This window comes from Falco punctatus, assembly GCF_963210335.1.
Source record: "Falco punctatus genome assembly, chromosome: 6".
Taxonomy (NCBI): domain Eukaryota; kingdom Metazoa; phylum Chordata; class Aves; order Falconiformes; family Falconidae; genus Falco; species Falco punctatus.
Window position 1 is genome coordinate 35,403,990 of NC_137585.1, and position 22,738 is coordinate 35,426,727.

Genomic DNA, 22,738 nt, shown 5'->3' on the forward strand with positions numbered 1-22,738 from the left:
AGGGACCTCTTTGAGACAAAAATCCCACCACCTGAGTCATTTCAAACCAGCCCAAGCACTGGGCAACAAGCGGGAAGGAGAGGTGCAGCACCGCCGGCGGTGGGCAGGGCTGTGTGGGGGCTCCCAGGACTTTCCCAGCTTTGGTTGCTTCTCTCTGCAATCTCAGAATTAAGTGTCCTGAAAATGAAACTGGAGGCCTCGGGAGAATCCTGCTCTGCCCCACGGTGAGCTGGTTTGACCTCTGCATTTCATTCAGCTCACAAAAGAAAGAGAAAATATTATCTGAGACGTAGTTCTTTTTTTTTTTTTTTTTTTTTTTTTTTACAACTTTAAATACAGTACTGAGTATAAATTAATCTTACATTTAAAAAAAAGCCAAAAAAATTAAAATAAAATAAAACCTCGCCATCTTTACAAACCAAATGAAACAGATTTTGGAACAGGAAAACAAAGTGTCTTAAGACTTGAAGGGTTGGGGATGGAGGGAGGGAAAAACGTCCCGCCTCGACAGTGGTTTAAGTGCTCTGGGCTTGGAGGAGGTGAGGGCTGGGCCTCTCCAAAAGTTGTAACTGCGCCCAGGTTGCGGGTTTGCCTCCTTCCCCCGGCTCTCTCTGGGGCTTTGCCCTGCAATAGGGGTGCACGTGTGCATGAGGGGAGAAGTGGCTGAAGGCAGGAGAGGCTGCCACGCTAGCTCTGGGCAGGCATTTTCTTCGTGTGTAACTCTGCAGTGCACAGCGCGGCACAATCTGAGACCAGGGCTCTGAGGTAAGGCTGGAGATACCCATCATATGTAACATTTCTGTTGGTGGTGACTGAGTATTAAGTGTGCAGAAATAGCCCTGACCTGCAGAGTCCTCCTCCCTCCTCTGGAGCAGGCAGTGGCCCAGGAGGGACTCTCCAATTGTTCTGTGAGTCCCCCTCACTCTGAAGAGCTCATTTCAGTCTCAGATGGCTGCTGCCAACTGCAAAGACCATCCTCATTTCTTTCTTTATATCTACACAGAGCTGCCCACATCTTGGACCAGCTTCCAAGCTAGGTGGGCTGGGAATACCTAACAGGCAAAAATCCAGAAGGAATTTGAGAGGGAAAATGTGAGGAAATGATGGGAGATGTGGGGACATTGACAGGGAGAGAGCAGTGGAGGCATGGTGCGCAGGACACCCATGAAGGGGTTAAAAACCTCAGAGGAATGACATGATTCTGCTTTCAGGACCACAGATCAGGCAAGGACAGCTCACTGAGATTAAGTCATGCTTCTAAGTTTGGCTGTTGTTGGTCTTGTGGTGCCACTTTGCCTCCTGCAAGGAAGCTCTGCTGGGTGGTTGGTGCAGAGTCAGAGAGAGGGGCAACAAGACAGAGAGAGATCGAATGGTGTCCCTGCCTGTCCAGTCGGACCGCGCAGGCACACTGCAGTAGCAGTGCGCTTTGCTACCAGCCCAGTGAAGCTGATGCCTGCACATGCCTCTGAGCTTCCTGCCGCTGGGGAATGAAATCCATTTAAGAACAGATATATATATTTATATATGTATGTATAAATACACATACACACACACACACGCACGCACATGTATATATATATATATACACACATATACACGCGCACACATACAGAGCGAATTCTAAAAAAAAAATTGAGTCCAAGCCTGGAAAGTTGAATTCTCCACCAGCATGTGCAAAGATGGCTCCCCTTGGCAGGGGCCTGGGGTGTGGAGACAATTCGGCTGCCGTCTGCTCCTTCCCCACAATCCAAACACCTTCCAGTCAGCACCAGGAGCAGGAGGGGAAAGGGAGCGGGGGAATGCATTTGGCTTCTTCGGTTTGTGGGGGTTTTTTCTGTTTGTTTTTTTGTTCTGTTCCCCGAGATGTTGTATATCTTAGTGGTTTTGGTTTTTCTTTTTTAAAATAAAATATACACACGCACGTCAAAAATATATATCTGTCCAGGTAGGGCAAGAAAAGTCCTTAGTGCATTTTCCATCATCGGCCACTGCTCGCAATCTGAGATATGCCTGTTTTCAAAATTTAGGTCCAGTGCAAGTGTTGATCTCAGCCAGGTCCCCCAGCCTTACCAGAAACACAAGGGAAAGGGAGAATATTTCCCTTTTGCCTTCCGTCCATTTCTTTTTCTCCTCCCCTTGGAAGAAATTGGACCCACTTTCCTTTTCACATTTTCCATCCTGTCCTCTAGAGTAGAGAAGGCATTGTTCTGTCCTCATTGCATGTTGTGGCTGTCAGGGTTCGGGGTTCATGGTTTTATTGGTACTTTGTTCTTTTCTCATACATATATATATATATATATGTTATTTGTCCTTTTTTGTGTGTGTAAAACTTTAAAATTATGCTAATAAATGAAAGGAGAGAGACGCTTTGGTGGGAGAAGGTCCACTGATGGAAAGGGAAGCACCAATTGCCGTCTGAATCAGACGTCGAGGCAGATGGACAAAGAGGAAAAGTTATCACTCCAAGGACCCCATGGGGGCAATACAGCAAATATATTAAATAAACCTGGAAGTGAAACAAAAAAACACATGGCATTAGAATACAAAACCCTCTCCCCCTGCAACTCCCCTCCTTTCCCTTTTTCTCCTCTGGAAATATTTGTGTTGAAGTGCCAGATTAGAAGCCCAGGAGGGCTTTTGACCTTCTCTATTTTTTTCTCTGGACAGCTTAAGCCAGAGCTGAGATTTGCATGGGTTTGCATCACTTCTACCTGCCCTGGGAACTTTGGGCTAGGCAGGAGAATCCTGGGATAATCACAGCCCTTGTAGTGCTATGCATGGGAATACCAATCCCAAGACACCACCTGGTACCCCTGATCACTAGCTCCTGAAACACCACATGTGGAAGCCTGTCACCCCTCTGCCGAGGTGAGGGGAAATGAACGTGAAGTGGGTGATCCAGGTGCATTCAAGGGGCTGCAGCAGAGCTGGAACCGCTGAGTCACAGGCTGGGGCTCTCCCCGTTAGGCTGTGCTGCCTCCCTCTAAATTCAGATCCTGTGCTCCCCAGTCTTTGCCCTGTGACCTGGCTACTCTTTCTCTCTTTTCTGCACCTTTCCTTCTCTCATGGGGAACAAGGACTTATTTTCCTTTCCCTAGTACCAGTAAAATTCTTCTGATGACAAGGGAATTACTCCTGTTTACACAAGTCAGAGAGAGAAGAATCAGACCCTGGACTGACAAAGTCCAGATCTCTTGCCAGAGATTCCAGTTCTCCTTTCCCTGGTATGACCTTTCTTATGCACACAGACTTCCTGATAGGAGAGAGATGAACCACAAGTGTTGCTGCTTTTCAGTCTTTCTGCCAACTCAGCTAATGAAATTAAAGGAAAAGGGATCCCCAGAGCAACATTAATTCTCTGCTTTCAACAGAGAATCAATAGAGAAAGGAGAACAGGAGTTGCTCCACAGAAGAGATGAATTGCATGGACCCCAAGGGGATTTAGGTGTAGAGAGAAGTCAGGCATGTTCTCTGCCTATAAGTGAGGCAGAGAAAGTGCAGAGCTCAACAGCAAGTATGGCTGCAGCACGATTCTTCCACCTTCGTGAAGAGCCAAAAAGCCATAGATAGGATGCACACGTTGGGTCCCATCCTAGCCCTTCCTCCTCCTTCAACCCAGCTTTTATCATATCCAGGCCCTGCAGTAACCCCACACTGAATGAGCAGCCAGTGCTAAGGGAAGGGTCCGAGATGCCTGCGCAGAACCATGTCCCAGGAGAACATCTCTCCCGACTGCAAAAGCAGCTTGCTGTTACCTGCTTTGTGCTCTCTCTCCCCTGCCAGCACTTCTATGCTATGAGGATTTCTTTCAGCACTTTCTTATCGTTGACATGCTTGTACTTCTTATGTTTCCTCTTCTGCACTGGCGGCCGGCGTACTCGCTGCCTCTGTGAGACAGCGGCTGTGGTGAATGACGGTGACAAGCCTGCCAAAACAGAGGGGAGAGTGTCTGTACAGCGAGGGGTAGCTGGCTCACGTTGAAATACCTTTCTCCACACACTATCAACAAAGGGCTACGCAACAGGAGGGCCACAAGGCCTCCTTCTGTTCTTCTGTCCCTTGTCTTCTGTTTTCCAGAGTCTCCGCTCTCTCCCTTTTCCCACGATGCCCTTTCCCTCACCTCTCACCTTTCCTTCCTTCACCTCCCTTGGTTTCAGCCCCTCGCTGCAGGCAGACATCCTGGGAAAGGTCTCTCGGCTGGTATAAACCAGCCAAGGCCCATGGGATTCACTGGAACTAAGAAAATTGAAACCAGCGGAGGGCTCTTTCCTCTCTCCCCAGCCTCTCTTCTCACACCTCCCTCCACTGTCCCAATGCCAAGATCCTTACGTCTCTGTTCACGTGGCCCTGGCCGGCTGTTCCTGGGGGGCTGACGGGACACTGCTTCACACCGACACTGCACATGGTCCTCCAAAGGCACAATGACTTTTTTGAATTTTGGCTTCCTCTGGACAAATTCGATCTTGTTCACCTATTTGGAAGAGAGAGGCAAGCAAAAGATTAATACAGCTGCAGCTCGCACTCTGTAAAAATAATCAGTATCAGTATGCTTCAGTACTGGCTTTCTTCCTAAAGGGTCAGAAGGCAGTTTATAGAGCATGGGTCAAGTTCAGGGATGGTGTGTATGGAAGCTAATTCTGCACACACCAGCAGAGCAGACCTAGACCAGGCAGTCTGGATGTGACTGGTTGTTTCTCCTGTTCCTGACTATTGACGCTTAAGCAGGATGACTGGCTGATCACAGACAGAAACATGGGACATGCAGAACACACTAGCCTGTTTCTGATAGATGTGATGGTGGAGACCTGGGGGAAACCAGAATTAATTCCCACGGGATCCTACAGGAAGGGCAAAAGGAGAAAAATTCAGGGCCAATGCAAGCAAACACAGCTTCACCAGCTCTGCTGAGGCCTGTCTGAATTTGTCTCAAGCTCTTTAATAACTCACAGGGCTGAAGCCCTCAGCTCTGTGTTTCACGGGAAAGGCAGTGCTCTGGAAATTCCCTCAGACTCTCCACCAGTGCTGACTCAGAGGGAAGACTCACTGCTCCACATCCCACCACAGGGCACAAGCTTTCTAGGGGGTCCTCCCACTCCAAAAGTGGCCGGGCCTGACCCCACTCAGCTTATCTAATGAGACTGCAGTCCCTGAAGAGCTCCACAAGCTATAAATACTTGCTCTGCTGCACGTCTGGGATTGAATTCCTCTAAACCCACTGCCCCCAGCAGCATCCCTCAGCCAGAGCTGAAGCAGTCAGGCTGTTTATCTTTCCTTGAAAGCCCACTCCACACGCTTCAGACCACACGCTGCTCACTAGACAAACACTTCCAGCCAAACAATAGAGAGACCTCTGTCCTCAAAGAAACCATTTCCAGGTCACTTTTTTAGGCTGGCTTTTGACCTCTCACTTGTTTTTTCCACAAAAACAACTCCTGTTCCCCCCCATTTTTCCCTCATTCAGCTTGGCTTTTCTGAGAAAGGAATTTCCTGATGAAGAGGGCTGTGTGAATACAACCTCCCAGCCAACCTCTGCCGTCTGCCTGGGGGAGTCTCTTATGGCTCATGCAGAGGATTAGTATGAGATGAATATTATTTTTAAACAAGCTGTCTGGGAGGAAGCTGTGAGGAGATCACTGGTAGCTGTGAGGAGCGCAGGATCAGAGCAAGAGGTCAGCCATGAGGTGTCTGCTTGCTGCTGTAGCGGGTAAGGAGGTAACTGTGGGGCTGAGAAAGAGGAGAAGTTGCTCCAGTGCATGTCTTCAGAAGAAGCTGCAGCAGCAGCAGCAGCGGGATGGAGACTGACACTGCAAGCCCTCCTCTTTCTGCATCAAAAACAGTTCCCACAGTGAAAGTGTCCTGTTTCTTCTGGTCTAACACAGCAGACAAGGCTGCCTCAAGCCACAGAAATAGCCGAGGTGTGGAGCTGCAGCTGGGGACTGTGCCCTGTAGCTCTGCTATGGTGACAGTCCCCAGCTGCTGGACAGCACCAGCCCTCCCAGCAGCTGGCACGAACACCAGCCTGTGCCAGAGGCTGCAGTGTTGTGTGGCTAATGCAGAAGATGTGGCTGCAGGGGGGGTGCAAGGGGACAGACAGCTGTGTGAGGCTTGCACCTGAGACCTGCTCTAGTTTTGGTTTGGGGGGGCAAGGATGGAGGTGGGCTGTGGGAGGCGGGAGGAGCAGGAGGTATGTCCCTTACCTGGACATGCCGGACACGAATCTGCGTGGGGCGACACTGCACATTGCGGTTGTTGCAACACCCAGAGCAGCGCTGCACCTCCACGCAGGGTGGCCAAACCACAAAGTTGGCGTTGGTGCTGTCCACCATGTTGCGGGAGATTTCAAAGACCACTGCCCGTGTCTTGCACTCAGCGAGGACAGCTGGCTCTGCTGCTGCCAGAGCATCTACGGAGGGCCAAGAGAAGAAGGGGGGATGAAACAGGGTTTGTAGCTATTACCAACCCACTGCAGCCACCTTTACTGGAAGAGAAAGACCCCACATGGCTCTCACACACACACACACACACACACACACACATACACACACATGTTCTTTCTCCTTCTCCCACCCCTCCAGCTCCCTTCCTGGACAGAGCCGTGGCCTGTGGAGGAGGCCCCAGTAAAATGATGCTCCTGACTGCAGCAGCAATCCTAGGCAGAGGACACTTCTTTAGAGCAAATCAGCACCAGCGGGATTTAAAGCAGAGCAGCTCGCAGAGCTCCACACTCTCTCTCCTTTCCTTCTGGGGTGTAACTCCCAGATTCTACGTGAGGCTCAGATCCTCCTTCTCATCCCTCTACACACCCATGTGCATTACAACCTCTTCCCACTCTACCCACACACATATACATCAGACACGTATCTGCACCCACCCACAGCCGTTCACGTAAGCACCCCAACAATCATAAGGCGCAACACCCCTCACTCACCTAGGCTTCGTCGCTTTCGAGACAGGGCTACAGGGTTTTGACCGGACTGAGTTGCATTCAGGTTCGGGCTCAAGCTATCCTCCTCTGCAAAGGGAATGATATGACCTAATAGCACCAGATAGAGGCAGGAGAAGACAGCGGGCACTTGCGCTCTGCTCATCAGGCAAAGTGCAGAGACACGGGATAAGCCACAGCCCCAGTATGTCGTGCTAGGTGTAAATCCACCAACAAAGTTACAGCTGTGCTGGGGCACAGACGACTCTAGGTATACTCTTGGCTTGGACTAGGCAGCTCAAAGCAACAAGTCTATCATGGAAGAGAGAGGGAGAGGAAAACTCCGGCTCAAGGATGGCAAGGCCTACAGCAGGGCTTTCTTGTGTCAGAGAGGAGTAGCAGAGGGATTCACATCAGCCAGCTGAGACCAGGATACAGCAAGGAGGAGCAGAGACCAGATGGGACCAGCAGAAATTTTGGTATATAACACTGAGGTGCCTTGCTGGGATGGCTTGGGACTGGGAGCATCGCAGAGTGAGAGGGCAGGTGAAGGGGATGATGGGTGGGAGGTGGGGTGCTTGCTTTCTCTCTCCCAACTCACTGCAGCCACCCTACGTTAAAAGTCAGTTTTGTGACAGAAGAACAGAAAAATAAAGTTAAAATTACTTTTCCCCTCTACTACTCTAAGGTAAGCTGCAGGATCGGGAGGTAGTTCAGTCAGCGATGGGAGAGGAAGACTGATAGCATTCAGGCTAGCCCTGAGCAGTTCCCTCCCACCCCACTGCTTTTTCCCATAGGAAGTGCTGAATAGAGAAATGCCCATAATCCCCATGGAGCACTCCAACACGCAGCCCCTCCTGAGCTCCGGACAATGGCTGCGCTCAGAGATAGCTCCCACCCAGCCACAGCTCTTTCCTTCTCTGACCTGCTTTAGCAGCTGAAGGAAGCTGAATGGACGTCAGCATCAAGGGAGCAATTTTCTTAAAGGGAATTTTGGGCCAGGGGAAGATCTCTGTTTATCAGAAGTGTGGTGGAGCAGACTTCCCATACCTACCATGTCCCATTCCTCTTCCTCAGCCCTGCCCTAGTGCAGCCCTCTTAAAAGGGGGAGCAGAGACTTTGCTCTCTGCTCAGCTCTGAAGCAATTGCTGAAGGATTTGGGATGGGTGCACAGAGGCTGTATTGACAAGGCAGGAATCATGACCCCGAGCAGTCAACTTCTATGCGTGAGGTGGACAGCCAGCTAGCCAGCCTTTAAAGTTTCTGGAGAGGTATAATCAGTTCTAGGACACCATTCATCTTGCCCTGAGGCAAGATCACGCTCTAGAAGGGCTCTAGAAGGGCATGTAGTTCTCTAGGGGCTACAGAGGGTGTCTGGATGACTGGTTTGGATAGGCATGTCTGCTTTGCAGCCAACCACAGTTAAGGGAGATTACTCCCCACTCTACACACCTCTGTTGCTGGGTCAGGAGAGCATATCTCAGTGCACCTGCATTCTGGAGCTGCCTAATCCTGGCTCCCTGTGCAGTCAGTGGAGGGCAGCAGCTGTGACACATACAGGGTGCATGGACAGCACAGGGAATAGCTCCAGCTGTTTTGAGATTATTTTGCTAATATACTTATTTGCTAATACACAAATTCCACACAGAGCAAGGTGATGCACCTCAGTCACTACCTGGGAGCAGATGAGAGCCACAGGGTGCAACAAAAAGACAGCTTCACAGCACCATTTTCTGTTTCCCTGATCAGGGATAGCCCTGAAGTGAAACCAGCAACTCAGATCTCTGCAGCTTTCTCCCATACCCCCTGGGTTTTCAGGCCAACAAAAGAAGAGCATTTTGTTTCTTGATTGTGAGGGCAGTTAGTAACTGCAATAGAGATGTATCTGTTCCTTAGACACTGGGACATGACAGACTGCACACATCTCAGCCGCTCCTTCCCCACCCCTCCATCCTGTGCTGCCTGGCATTTTATCAGACGAGGGTGGGGGCTTGCCTTTTGTGCAGAGGTTGAGTTGATGGGGGGGGGGCGGGGGAAGTAGCAACAACTGTTGACTTGAAACAAATCTCCCATTGAAATCCTGGTCCCTCCCTCCCCCAGGTTGTCCTTCTACACCCCGGGTCAGCACTGAAGACATTGGGGCGGAGGGACCAGCCTGGGACAATCCAGCACAGCTAATTTTGGAAGTTGCCCCATTGTGTGGCTGGTGGATGAGGAGGAGGGAACTGGTGAGGGCAGGGAGTGGCCGTGGCAGTGATGGTGAGCCTCGTTGCCTCTTTCTAAGGCAAACAATAGCTGAACGCAGCTGGTGCCCTCCCCCTCGCTTTCCCCCCCCCTGCCCCTCCAGGGCCGTTTTGAAAGGCAGCGGGAATGCTTTTGAGACTGCGCCAGTGGTTGGACTGGCATAGGAAACAAAAGCAGGAAATTCTGTTCCCCCGTAGATAGTGTCTCGGCAAGGATTACAAAGCTCCAAACAGACAAAACACGAGAGAGAAGGCGAGCTGGGGGGGCCGGGGGATGACGGGCGGGAGCAGGGTTAGAATAGAAAGGAATTTGCTCTGAAGAGACCGTTTATAAATAAATTCCTGGGCCAGCCCAGCCGCCGTGGCGCGTGCTCCAATTCCCACACGTGCCAACCCCTCCATGCTTCGCCGCTCCTGCCGCGCGCTGTGCTCTGCCCTGGCCAATTGACCCCGAGGCACTGCAGACCCCAGAGCTCTTATCTACGGGCAGGAGGTGAAGCACCACTACACTGACTTAGCCCCTGTGTCCTATCTCACCCACAGACACGTGCTCTGCTGCTCTCATTCCGTCTGGGAGCCCGTGGCCTGAGAACTCACTCAGCCCATTTCTCCTCTATCACCCTATTTCCACCTCCCATTTCTCCACCTCCTAAGCTGATCCTTGGCCAATTCAGGCCCTGCTGCCTGTGTATCTTCCAGGGTGAAAAGTGTTGACCTCCGTTCCTTTCACTCACCTTGCCCATCTATCATTTCCAGAAGCCAGTGTCCCTCAATAGACCAGGCAGTTAAGAGGACATCTAAAAAGGTATCTAGTTGCCTAACTCCCACAGGTTTCAGGGGGCCTAGGTCTGTAAATAGCCAGCTCTTGAATGGTTCCTATATAGTGAGGTCTGTTGATAATGTGCCTGCTGGAAAACAGAATATCCATCCCCTCCCACCCCACAAAGAGTTAATAAAAAATAGAGGAGTGTTTGGTGAAGAGGGGATTTACCTACGGAGTCTATCCGCAGGGCACGCTGGAGGTCGCTGATGGATCGCACTGAGCTGCCACCCAAAATCTCATAAATGTCTTCAGGTATGGGGTCCCCCTGCCAGATGACAAAAAGAATAGGAAAAAGAAGCATTAGAGAGGTGATCTGCAAATACTGACTGTGTCACAGAGAAGGAGTGGGGCGAATCGAAGGAGCATGGAGGAGGCACAACAGAACCAGCGAAACGCAAAGAAATGCCCTCCTGAAGGCACAAGACTGAAACCTAGGCAAAAGTGAGAGCCCCCCTCTTGCTACCTCTCACAAAGTGCTCAGGAGACTGAAAAAGCCATAAAATGCCCGGGCTGTGCAGCAGAGCCCCAAATACTGTGCAAGCAGCCAGCAAGGTTTCCTTCTCCGGTGCTGTATGACTTCTCCAGGTGGCCTCTCGTTCCTGCTGCCTGCAGTAAAGGCATTTTAACAGACTTCCCTTACACTATCAGATAAAACCTTCCCAATATTTCCCTCCGTTATGAAACTCCCTCACGGGCTTTGTCAGATAATGTGTGTATGTGCGTGTGCGTGCGCGTGTGTTTTCAAACCACAGCGGCCCAATAATATACAGCATTTGCATACCCTTAAAAAAAAAAACAGGTGGGGGTGGAGAGGAAGATCAACCTTCGCAGCTGAGGCTGCTCCAGCATGAGCCCGCAACGAAACCACAAAGGCTGCAGGGAGGACTTGAAAGGCTGTTTGAGGCGGTGGGCTGAGAAGCTGATTGGGATGAAGAAACATGGGAGTTTGGATGTCATTGCATGCCAGTGCCAAAAAAACTTGCGTAAGCAGGTTTACAGATATCAGACGATGGACCAAATACAGGGTTTGTGCAGGCAGGTGCAATGCCATCAATCTCTTGGGAATTTTACTCCAGCACCAGGCTTGAATGGGCCCCAGTGACAGCACTTAACAAGACTACAAAGGAGTGGTGTGGGAAAGCAAGCACTGATTAAAATGTACTTCCGAAAGACTAGAAAAAGAGACGGGGGAAAGTACTGTCCAAAGTGTTTGCTTAGCTCCTAGCTCTCTTCTTTCAGGGCTACTCATGCAGAAAAGCTGCTCTTTCAGCCGGGTGCTGGATGCTGTCTGAGCCACAGCCCTACACATGCCCCTGTAACTGAGAGGAGAGCTTGGCTTGTGTGCTTGTGAGACGCAGGGATTTTCATGTGGGTTTTTATGGGTAGTTGGTGGCGTGTGTGTGGTCCTTCTAGAGCATAGCTTTTCATTCCCTCCCTGCCTGCATTCAGTGCAGAACATTTCCCTTCCACTTGGAGTCAAGGAAAACCACCAGGCAGGTGGTTAAACGTTGGCTTTTAAACCTTGAGGGCTTTAACCCAAACCAGCAGCCACTTTTGCATGGCTGCTTGAGCCTGGCACCCTCCCACATGTGCTTGTCCCTTGGCCACCAGCCCTTTGCCTCTAGTAACAGTGTAATAGGAGTGCTCCCTCCTCAGCCCTGCTAGCCCACTCTAATACTGTAACTTAAACTAGGATGCAGTGTCTTGAGCTGCAGCCCAAGTCACGGGGCAGAAACCCCCTGGGATAGCTGCAGAGCAGACAACACTAGCGTCTTAAACCTCTGCAGCGAGATCCACCAGAGCTCCAGTCAGATCAAGCCTTTCTGCCCTGCTCCGTCCCTGTCACTGTCACATCTCACCACAGATCTGGCTGTCTGCCTACAGCAAAAAGCAGATTTTACATCCCCAGGCGTTACTTCCTCAGTCTCCGAGGAGAGGGAAGCAGCATCAGTGACGAATGCACAGTGAGAGAGAGACTTGTATAATTCAGGGATCACTGAATAGCTGTGAAAAAGATGCCTTCTGACAACTCCTGCTGCATGAGGAAGAGTGGGACCAACAGCCCAGTGCTAGAAAGGCTCTGCAGCGTTTCCCTGCCTTGCACCACACACATTTACTAGAAAAGGGATCATTTGCAATTCCCAGTACTTGTAGCCAGAGCTCAGCGCCGGGTAGTGAAATTGCAGGCTTTTTAATGTTTGCACCTGTTTGCCAAATGCATTTGTGTACAAATGCTGCTGTGCATGGGTGCCCCTGGTCCTTCCTGACACTTAATACGAGTAGGAAATTGAACTTTATTTTAAACTCTGGCACTCACTGGGGGAGAGTGTGCGCAGGTGTTACGAGACTCAAGACTCGGTGACTTTGGAGGCGAGCTGGGAGGTGTCACCTTGCTAACTAAGCAGGGGGAACAGATAGGAATCAGGGAGGCCCTCAGGAGCTGTACTGCTGGAGACCGCCTGTAGGAATAAGCTCCTCTCCCTGCTCACAGCAGCAGTTTTAGGTGCCAAATTTTTCTTGTTGCAGATACTACCAGCATGGCTACAGTGTATCACCAGCCCACATGGCTCATAATCCCGGCCTCCTCCCCCGGGTTTGTGAGGCAGCTCTGCTGCCAGTGACAGCCACAAGCCTGTGAAGCTTGTTAGTTCCCTCTTGTACTGCAGAACCCGGCCCAAGGCCGGCCTAAGAGCAGCTCTGCAGACCTGAGCTGCATGGCTTGTCCTTGCTCCCTTTGGGGTCTGTGACTGGGAACAGCCATGCCCCTGTCCCCCCATCCCAGCCCTGTGCCTGGGAGGCTCTGAGACTGGGGCACCACATGCACCTAGGCTTGGGGCACTTCGCCAGACGGGCCACGGGGGAAGCAGAGGTCCGTCAGCCACCTCCACCTGATCCCATGGTGTCAGAAGATGGAGGAGCACTGCAGGAGGTGGGGTCCTCGACAGACCAGACCAAGCAGCTGGTGCTTTTCCTGCTTAGCAGCTCCTCTGGAGTTATTTGTCTAACATAGGTTAACAATCTCCTTTTTTAACTGTGCGGCAGATCAAAGAAGACTTTTGTCTCAATGGACTCCTGGCTGGCTGTCAAGTGCCCCAAGGCCTGGCCTCGTACTCCTGCAAGGCCCTGAATTCCTAGAAAAAAAGTAAGTTTGTTCTTCCCTCCCTCCCTCCCTCCCTCCCTCTGCTCCCAGTGCCTGGCTCTCCCCTGAACTGCAGGGGCACTCCCCACTCTGCCAGACCCCTTCGAGGGACGTCCCTTCCCCCTGGCTGCTGGCACTTGCTGGGGCGAGAGCCACCGCACACCTGGGACAAGGCAACAGAGCACCTGGGCAGAAGCCCTGCCTGCCTGGCAGCTGCAGCTGTGACACCAGGGCCTCTGGGCTTTGCCTCCCTCCTCCCAGATGTCAGCAGCACCATTTGGCTGCTGCAAAGTAATGCACAAGCAGCAATGCCCTGCAAACAGGACATTCCCCTGTCCTCGCTCCCCACATACACGATCTCCCAAAATCAGCCTCCTCCCTATAACCCCACCGCCCCTTGCCTCTAGAGCTTTCTGCCAACATATGCTTTTGAGCACCAGTGATGCTGAAAAGTCCCCTTCAGATCAGCCGCTGCTGAGGTGGCTGCTGAGGTGGCGCAGGCAATATGCTGGGCTGTGCTCTGATCCTCCCTCCGGCTACTCACAGGCAAGGGGTTTAAGAGTCTTGCCCAAAGGTGTGGCTCTCCTGGTAACACAGCAGATACTGAGGAGGAGGGAGCAAAGATTGTGCAACTGGCAGGGAAGGCATACCCTCGGGGCTCAAAGAAACCAGCCAAGGATACTCCCAAGGTGAGGACTCCTCCAGTCCTCCTTTTTGAGGTGGTGTGTCTACACACAAACGTGTGACTGCGCACAGATAGACACTAGGGTAGCAGCAGCACCAGTCCAGGGCAGGGAAGCACCCAGCTATCTGCTCCTCTGCACAGGAGAGGAGGACTTTCCCCAGCACCTCCACACTGCAAGGGATCTTGGCAGCTGGGTCTTGAATGATCAGCCAGGCAAAAAAACCCAAACAAACAGCATTTTTTAATTCCCTCTGAAGCTGACGTGAGGACCCTGAGGGGAGACTCCACTGCATTCCCTGGCAGAGACCAAGACTGGCAGCACCTGCCACCAGCCCACTGAACCTCAGAGCTCTTTCTCCCCTGGCACAGGGCTTCTACCCTTCCAGCACCGCTCCCGGCTACAGGGGGACTCCGACGTCTGCCTGCCAGAGGACCACGCTTGCTTCTCCCCACAGCAGGCCCAACCCTCCTCACACAAGCCCCTTCCACCTGGGATGGTGGCTTACGTTTTCCTGCCTTAAAATAACAAAACTTAACGTTTGATCTAGCCCACGTTCCTAAAATACAGCCAGACCTACCCACCCTTTTTTTCGCATTTCAAGAGGGACTCCACTGCACCGCCCTGCTCCTCCGCGCTCCCCACCTCCCCTTCGAGGCTGGAGACATTTCTACCCCTGGGGCTGGCTGTATGCCGGCAGCACTGGAAAAAGCACAGGAACCACCGTCGTTCTCTCCTGGTGCTATGCATCAGCTGACGGTGAGAGGGAGGCAGGGACAGCTCACCTGACTCCTTCCACGAGCTCACCCCAGACGTGTCATCCATCCCGGCTTACCCACTACTTTGTCCTTGTCACAGCCCCATGTTAGGATGACTTGAGAAGAGCCCTGGAGCCTTGCAGCAGGAAGATGCAACGGGGAACTGGCCGAGGTTATAAGCAAGCTCCCAGCCGCACCCCATTCCTCGGGAATTCCAGAAAGCCCTGCCAGTGGGGCTTCACCCCAGCACAACCACACTGAGCTCGGCCCATCTCTGTAAATGTTGCAAGGCAACTATTACAGCCCGCGGGGCAAATGCAAATCACTTCAGTATCCTCGCTTCCCAACTGGCAAATACCTTCCCACTGAGGCTCATACTCCCTACTCCCTCCGGCTGGAAGAGCTCCAGGGCCCTCCAGCTCCAGATGGGTGTGATAGAAGAGGGAGAGGGACTCGGGAGGCTCCATCTCCTGGCTCAGGCCTCTGCTGATCCGGGGAGCTGCTGTTCCCAGTGCGCTTTCTCCAGCAGGACTGGGGAGGAGGTGCGAGCCTGGTTCAGAGGATGGCTATGGTTCAGCAGCCTGGTAGGAGTCATGCTGTAATGCACCCGGTGCAGAGGGTGCAACACACTGCCCTCAAAGTAGATGTGGGTACCGGCTGCAGACAGAAGCATCTATGCAAGCAGAAACCTTGGTCCTCTGGTCATAAAATGACAAATTCCTCCCGAGAAACCTAGAGCCAGAATTCCCAAACTCTAACCCTACTAGGCTGTCATGGTGCTGTGCAGTCTTTCAATGTGATTACAGCACAGAATAACAGCCCCCCTGGGATCAGACACTTCCATCTTCACCCTTCCCCAGTGCCAACCATAGCTGATGTTTCACACTGCATGGGAGAAAGATCTGAGCCACCCACAGAGGAAATACCATCCTCTGCCCAAAACAAACACAACCACTGGGCAGCCCACAGCTCTAACTGCTTCCCTTTGTGGCTTAGGCAAGGGCAAAATGAGCCCATAAGGAGGTGATGTGATGCTTTGCATCCAACCCCTTCCCTGCCACCTCACAAGGGGATCCTCCCACCCACCCACCCTGCCCAAAAATGAGGAAGAGAAAGAAACGATGCAAAGGGAAGAAAGTTTTGGTGGAAGGATATTTCCTGCCCTGACAACCCCCAAGCTGCAGATCCAACCCACGGTTTTGCCACCTTAGGTGGAGGTGAAGCGTGAAGCAAGTGCTGTGAGTAAATGTTAGGGGTCTTCTGACCCCCCCAGTCTGCACACGATCAGATGATGAAACATGGCAGCAGAGGTCAAAGTATTTATTTGGGGTGTTGGGACTCCTTTTCCTTAACCGTGGTTTGGGGTGAGGCTTTGACTTCTACATAGGGAAACTGAGGGTTGGGTGTACGTTCATCAGCCAAATCCACCACCTGGCCCCCACCCTGTGCCTGGCTTCCTGCTGGGCAGAGCATGCAGGAGGACTGCGGGACAAGATGCTCGCGTGACCACGCAAGCACAGCAGCAATACTCATCTCCTGCCTCTTCCCATGGCCCCAGCTAGACACACACCTTACCGAATCACTGTGCCACCCGCTATCAGTGTCTCTAACCACGCTGTCCCCTTCCTCGCCCCACTCAAAGCCCCCCTGCCCTGTCTCCACTGGCCCCTTGGCGATGCCCAGTTGGGTCTCACACGGTGCATTATTCTGGTGGTGGCAACTGGGCCTCGGTGCCGGGGGCAAGAGGCTCAGCCAAGCCGCCGGCGGGCGCCGCGCCCCGGGGTGACAGCCGCTGGGCGAAGCTGGCGAAGGGGCAGGAAGCTGTGGGCTCCCCAGCAGCACCCCCAGTAACCAGGGAGCGCTTCAGCCTGGCCTCCCCTGCCCCGCCGCCCGGCGCTGGCTCCAGCCTGGGACACAGGCACGGGTGGGTTTACTGCCACGCAAAGCCCCCCCGCAGGGCCCGTCCTGCGGAGAGGCGCCCGCGCCTGAGGGGGGCAGCCCCGCCGCGGGGCGGGAAACCGGCAACGGTGGCTCCCCTCAGGGCCGGGGGCGGCCGGCCCTGCCTGCCGTGCGCCTGCCCGCGGCCGCGCAGCCCTTCCCTCAGAAAGGGGCAGGAAAGCCGCCGCCCGCCCGGGCTCCTTGCCCCCGCCACGCGTCTCCGCTCTCCCCGCGGCCGCCCCCGGGCTTCACCCCGCCGCACCTGCGGGGCTGGAGGCGCCGCCGCCGCCGCCGGTCTCCCCCTCCCGACTCCGGGGCTCGCAGCTCGGCAGCACCGCCCGCTGCCGGCGAGGGAAACTCACCTCCAGGCGGGCCAGAGGCAGGGAGAGGATGAACGCCAAGACCACGCCGAAATTCATCCCGACTTCAGGCCCCGCCGGCTGCGGGCACATGGACGGCGAGCCCCGGAGGAGCGCTTCCCGCAGACAGCCCCGCACGCAGCCCCGCGGCCGCCCGGCCTCAGGCATCGAGGGCGCCGCGCGTTCCCATCTCCCCTCCGAGCCGGCTGCTGGTGGGAGAGTTGCGGGAGCCCTTGGGAGTGGAGCTGGTGGTGGTGGCGGTGAGGGGAGACAGGAGTCTCGGCGACTCGCCTGCCTCTGTGCTATCTCATAAGCCTGGTGGACAAAAAATGCAGTCCCTCGAAATGATACGCATCCAGAGCCTGCGTCCCCCTCGCTGCAAGGGATGCTTCGGTATTGCCTTCTGCTAGGTGGTCCACATGCTATTTTGCCTCTTGATTTTCTTCCTTCTAAAAAATATATATATGTAAAAGGTTTTACATGTAGGTAGCAACTCAATGTTCTTAGAAAAAGATGCACAAAATAATAAAACAACAAAAAGAAACTTTTCCAAAGTTTGGTACGGAATCCAAAAAATAAAATCTTCTTCCTTAAGGTGTTCTTTTCTTAAAATGCTCCTTTTCTTCCTTACGCCCACTTGCTTTCTAGTGAAAAGTTCCTAGCGTACATTGGATTTCTTCCCCTTACATTAGATTCTGGCTTGGGTGCCTTCGCGTTCGAAGTGTTGGCAGTTTGCTTGGACGTGAGGTTTGCTTTGGGTTTAGAGACAGGTGAGAGCAAATGTTTTCGCGCTGGGTTGCGTGTGTGTGTGTGCGTGCGCTGAGCCTTGACAAGCCTCAGAGCAGAGCTGCTGCTGCCTCCTGCGCTCTGTTGCAACAAGAAAGAAAGAAAAAAAAAAAAAGCAGGAAAGGTAAAATTGAAGGGGAGGCAAGTGAGCCGATGGGTCTTTATTTTACTCTGCGAGCTGCAAGAGAGACTAAACTGGCACTCAGGGCTGCTCCTTTTATAAAGGAGAGGAGATGGGTGGAGCATAACTTGCCATCCTCCTCTTGGCTGGGTATCAAGGCAAAAAATCTAGCGAGGGAGAAGCAGTTCATTGCTGACAAAATAAAAAGTGTGTTAATTTAAATGATAAATTAATTAAAAATGACTAACGCTGCAATAACCCGTATAATGTGGCTTTAATATCGCGTGAGGAATGGGGACAGAAATTCCTTCCTCCTCGGCAAGAGATAAGAGAGGAGTTCCCAGCACGGTAGTTTGTTATTTTTGTGGCCCCGGGTTCTTACTGTTGCAGTCTGGAGCCCATTTCTCTAAGCTCCACTCGCCTTCTTCCCTGCCCTGCTACACCACTAGCTCTGGGGAGAGAGACAGCTTTAATATCTTACATCTCTTTGTGTGCAGGGAAAAAAAAAAAAAAGCCAGAGAAATTTAAACGTTTCTGCAAAACAATCTGGTGTTGCTTGTGGCACCAAGAGGTATTTTGCTGCATGATTATCTGCATGATGTAATAAACATCTGAAGGGAAATAAGCAAGCAGATATTTGGGGGAGGGGGGGGGGGATGGGGAGGGAAAGGCTGCTAACAGGTGAGTTCAAGGAAGAGTCATATCCTATTGAAAAAACACCCATACGCACACCCTCTCATCCACTCCTGGTGTGGAGCTGCACTTGCAAAGCGCACTTTAGGCACAACCAGGAGGGGTTTCTGCACCATCTTTGTGCAGGCTCGTATCCACTGATACATTCCTGCACCGTCATGCACCGCAGGCACTCGGCAGGCATTCGCTCTGAATCCCAAGCATCTTCCCTGCTTTTTCTATGCTACGCACACACTTCTATTCGAGCCGCACACATGCACAGCTACGTGCAAATTTTGTCTCATTCACACATCCCTGGGCATCCATGTGTTCTCCTTCACTCTCCCCCTCTCTCTTCCTTTCTCACATACAAACACCCACCGGCACACCAGTGGCCTCATCTCACAGCATCACACGTGCCATGCTCCCTTAGACTGGCTAGGTGCCTGCGAGTCTCATGCAGACAACCCTCTCTAAAACACACGGTCTCACACCAGCACTCATGTATGCACTGTCCGGGTACGAGGAGCAGCTACCAGAACTGAGCAGCAGGCAGCCCACCAAAGGCCATTCTGTAGCAGGCATCTGACCACAACTTCTAGCTTGGCTAGCTACACCCCCAAACCTGACTTTGGTCTCATGGATGTAGACATTGGTCAGGAAGCACGGGGACGCAAGGAGGACTGGGGGTCTTCCATAGCTTTCTTAAAACAGCATAGCTCCTCTGCCTCTCCCATCACAGAGACAGGTAGCTCAAACACAAAATGAAAGGTCCTGGGGCAGAGCAGTGTGTCAAGATGCTCTTTGGTCACAAGGGATCACTGCACTTCACCCTCACCCAGAAGAAGAGGGGGCGTATTTCCTCACAGGGGGGAAGTTCGTCAAAGCCATGCCAGCTCCAAAGCCCAGGCCATCTGAGGTACATGAGTGCAGACATAAGGAGTGTCCTGGGAGTCCCTCAGATAGAGTCTGAAGTGACTTGGTCCTAATTTTGGAGCTCAAGTGGGAGGAAGTGGAAATGCAATGCATACCTTTGCTTGTTTCCACCGCCAGACACCTTAACAGGACTTTATCTTACATGCTCCAGCCGTGTTAACACTGTCCCACCCCAAATTCCTCAGGATGCTCTTAGAATTCCCCTAATTCTCCATCCTGTCCTACCAGCAGCATACCAGCCATTTCACATGATGACAGTTTGGGTCTGACCCCCCAGCAGGGTGGAGCTGCTATCCTAATGTCTACCTGGGCACTAAAACGCCTTCTGAAATGTGTAGGAGGCTCCAAAAAAAGGATTTAAGAGGGCCTGGGTCCATTTCACCTCACTCCAGATGGCACTGGGCGAAGGAATGCCATAGCCCTGGGCTCCCTGGTCGTCAGCAGGGGGAATGCTGAGGATTTCGGATGGGCAAACCAGCTTCTGGAAGTCCTTCTATCTGTGGAGAGGGAGCTGAGGGCAGCTAGGTCCTGAACGTCCATGACCCCATTATGTGTTTAAAGTTCCTAAGGGGTAAATGGAAGTTCAGGTGCTCTTTGAGGATCTCTACCCTCAAGTAACCTGATGTGGCTCCAACACCTTCACGCCACCTTGTTCAAGCTGTGTAGGGGGTCCCCAGGCTGTAGTGGCTGCCTGGCCAGGACAGAACAGCCTGCTCGTGGGAGGGTTGATCAAACTCCTCAGCAGGGAGAGATATCATTGCTGGGGAGGAGAAGGAGTCAGCAGTAAGCCAGCACGGACTGCTGCAAATTTCTTGCTTGGTAACAAGAGTTGCTGAAGGGCCTGGTTTTGAGGGGGGGCTATGTGTGGTGCTTTTTTTCTAAAAAAAAAAAAAAAAAAAGCCAACATATCCGGCTACATTACATGTGAGCTGGGATAGAAATAGAGTTATTTATTTTCATGTGAATGATGCCGGACAGTTTTTAGAAGCTCAACATCAGAAACAAAAAGCTAATCCCTGTTGAACCTCCAGACAGCAAGGAAGAGGATGTTTGGAATTTGGCTAATCATCTACCTATGACCCTGCCTGGAAACAGAGCAAAATGATATTCAAGCTGCTCAGGCTTCAGTTGCTTTTCCTTACTCTTCCTGCTTTTAAGACGGGGACAGATTTTTCTCTAGTGAGGTCTTTAGACTCGTAAAGCCTGGGCCAGTTTCGTTGGCATTGAGTTCAATAGGGGCATGTGCACTTAAAACTGCTGTGCCTTGAGCCAGGTGGGTGCTCCTTTGATTCTTTTGCTTTTGTGAAATTAGCTTTTCATTTATCCCATGAACACCTAAATCTCATGAGGATGACTCTATCTTCCCCTCACCTGGCCTGTGGGGTGGGTGTGAAGGCCTTTAGGGCTATCGGTGTCCCAGATGTCACAGGACAAGAGTTAGAAACTGCCATTGCATATGGTGGAAAGATATTTTGAGGCTACATGAAGCAGTTGAACCATAAAAATGTCGCATTTAGAGCATCACAACTTGACAAGGTCCAGTTGCAACTTTGCTAGCTGGCAGTGGCCCCACAGACAAACCACAATAAAAACAGAGATTTCATAAGAACCTATAGCACTTCATCACCACTACAGCTAACCTACAAACAGCTGAACTCATCTCCTCAGTTGTTTTCTTATTACTAGGGAGGAGGGCAACACGTGTCTGAGGACAATAAGCAGTTCCTTGCTGCAAGGCAGCTCTCCCTTCATCTCATGTCTGTGGAAAAAATTATCTACTAGCCACCGTGCATAGAGGCACGATGTGAGGGGTGATAGTTTCTTTTTATTTTTCTGTTTTTACTTTTTTTTAGAGGGGGGAGAGAATTGTGAAACAGCAGGAAGAAAAACAGGGCTTACAATGGAAAGCAAGACTCAATCTGAACAGCTGAGATGTCTCAGCCTCTCCATGATGAGTCCTACTTTGAAAAACAATCAATGGAAAGATATTAGGAGGTGTTGACAGCCAACGTGTAGTCAGCCAGCCCACTCAAGGTATCTAACTTAGGTGTTGCTCCTGCTCCGGTCTCTAAGTTCAGGAGAATGATGAGCAATCCCTACGCCTACTCTGCGGGGCTGCCACAGCCGTCAATGGAGGGGAGCAGCTGTGACACCGAAATGAAGCACCCAGAGTAAATTTTATGGCTAGTTTACACCAGGAGGCCTGTTCTGTGGGCGCATCGGTTTTATGCCATATCACCTGGTTGTATGAGGTTTATCCTGACCCAAGCAGTCAGAACAGAGTCATGGTATGTAGCTTACGCTGCAGTTTACACCATTTGTCCCAGAGGCTGCCGCCGTGGAAGCTGCCCTGACTTCCTAATGACTGAGTTCAGTCTAAAGGAGGAAAAAAAGGAGGAAAAGAGAAGAGAGACAAAAGGAAGGAAACAGACAAGCAGGGAGCCTGGTGTTTATATGTGGTGCTGGAGAAAGGCAGAGCCTCAGGGAGCCCAGGGCTTGCATAATTCACCTTCTTCCCCCTGGCACTGGCAGGGAAAATGCTTTCCAAGGATGAGTAAAGCCCTCACAGAGCAACTGGCTCCAGGGGAAAGGGAAGGTGTCACCTGGCAAGCAGGAACTCGATGGCACCTGCTAGGCTTCCTCCAGGAGCCCACCCCCTCTGCCTGTCTCTCCCTGGAGGAGGGATAAGACTCCCCCAGTGCCTCACCACCTCCTTCATCTCACCCATTCCTGGCAGAAGCCTGGCAAAGAGGAGAGGATAGGTAAGAGGGACAAGCGCACAGACACATGCAGTGGGCAGAGCACAGCCACTGCCAACAGCAGAGGGAGAGGGCTCATGCCAGCCGCAGCTTGCTGCCCTGCGCTTTGGGGTGAAGGAGAAGGCAAAGGCATTTTGCACCTCTCTGGATGTGCCGCTCAAGTAGCATTCAAAGACAGAACACAAAGCCGGGGGGACTGGTTTCCCAGCGCTTTCCCATGTGCATACACGCTCCTGCACCAGGTGGGGAGGAGGGGATGCAGCCTTCCCTGCTCAAGCTACCATATATTTCTCCCCCACCCCAACCCCCAAGTTTAGGGTAGAAGGGAACAATTTCCTTACTCTGGCAACCGTCCATTATGTCTATGGATCTGCTCCCCACCCCATTCCCCCTCTCTTTCCTGTTTTGATGAAAGGAAAAAATGTTCTGCTTTCCTTCTTTATTTTTCCAGACTGGTGAATAGCACTCGAAAGGAATTTCTCTCCCTCCCCCCTTCCCCTCTACCAGTATAATAAATATATATGTGTGTGTGTGTGTGTGAATACACCACACATCACAGGTCATCTGTTGTTTTTCAAGAGGCATATACTATTTGTTTC

The 22,738-nt window shown here is 52.0% G+C and overlaps 1 protein-coding gene across 2 annotated transcripts in view; it reads right to left on the reverse strand.

Moving 5' to 3' along the window:
• Positions 1 to 1,728: 1,728 nt before the first annotated feature.
• PDGFB (platelet derived growth factor subunit B) overlaps positions 1,729 to 22,738 on the reverse strand; it is a 34,757-nt gene continuing 13,747 nt past the window's right edge. Inside the window, exons 2-8 of one of the 2 annotated variants that reach the window (XM_080393807.1) lie at positions 16,869 to 17,314; positions 10,157 to 10,253; positions 6,929 to 7,012; positions 6,198 to 6,403; positions 4,330 to 4,471; positions 3,756 to 3,925; positions 1,729 to 2,506 (exon numbers count right to left, since the gene is read on the reverse strand). In XM_080393807.1, the coding sequence (XP_080249933.1) occupies positions 3,789 to 3,925; positions 4,330 to 4,471; positions 6,198 to 6,403; positions 6,929 to 7,012; positions 10,157 to 10,253; positions 16,869 to 17,314 (1,112 nt within the window). In that variant the 3' untranslated portion in view covers positions 1,729 to 2,506; positions 3,756 to 3,788. Of the gene's footprint in view, positions 2,507 to 3,755; positions 3,926 to 4,329; positions 4,472 to 6,197; positions 6,404 to 6,928; positions 7,013 to 10,156; positions 10,254 to 16,868; positions 17,733 to 22,738 lie in introns of both variants that reach the window. The other variant, XM_080393808.1, reaches the window with a different exon arrangement.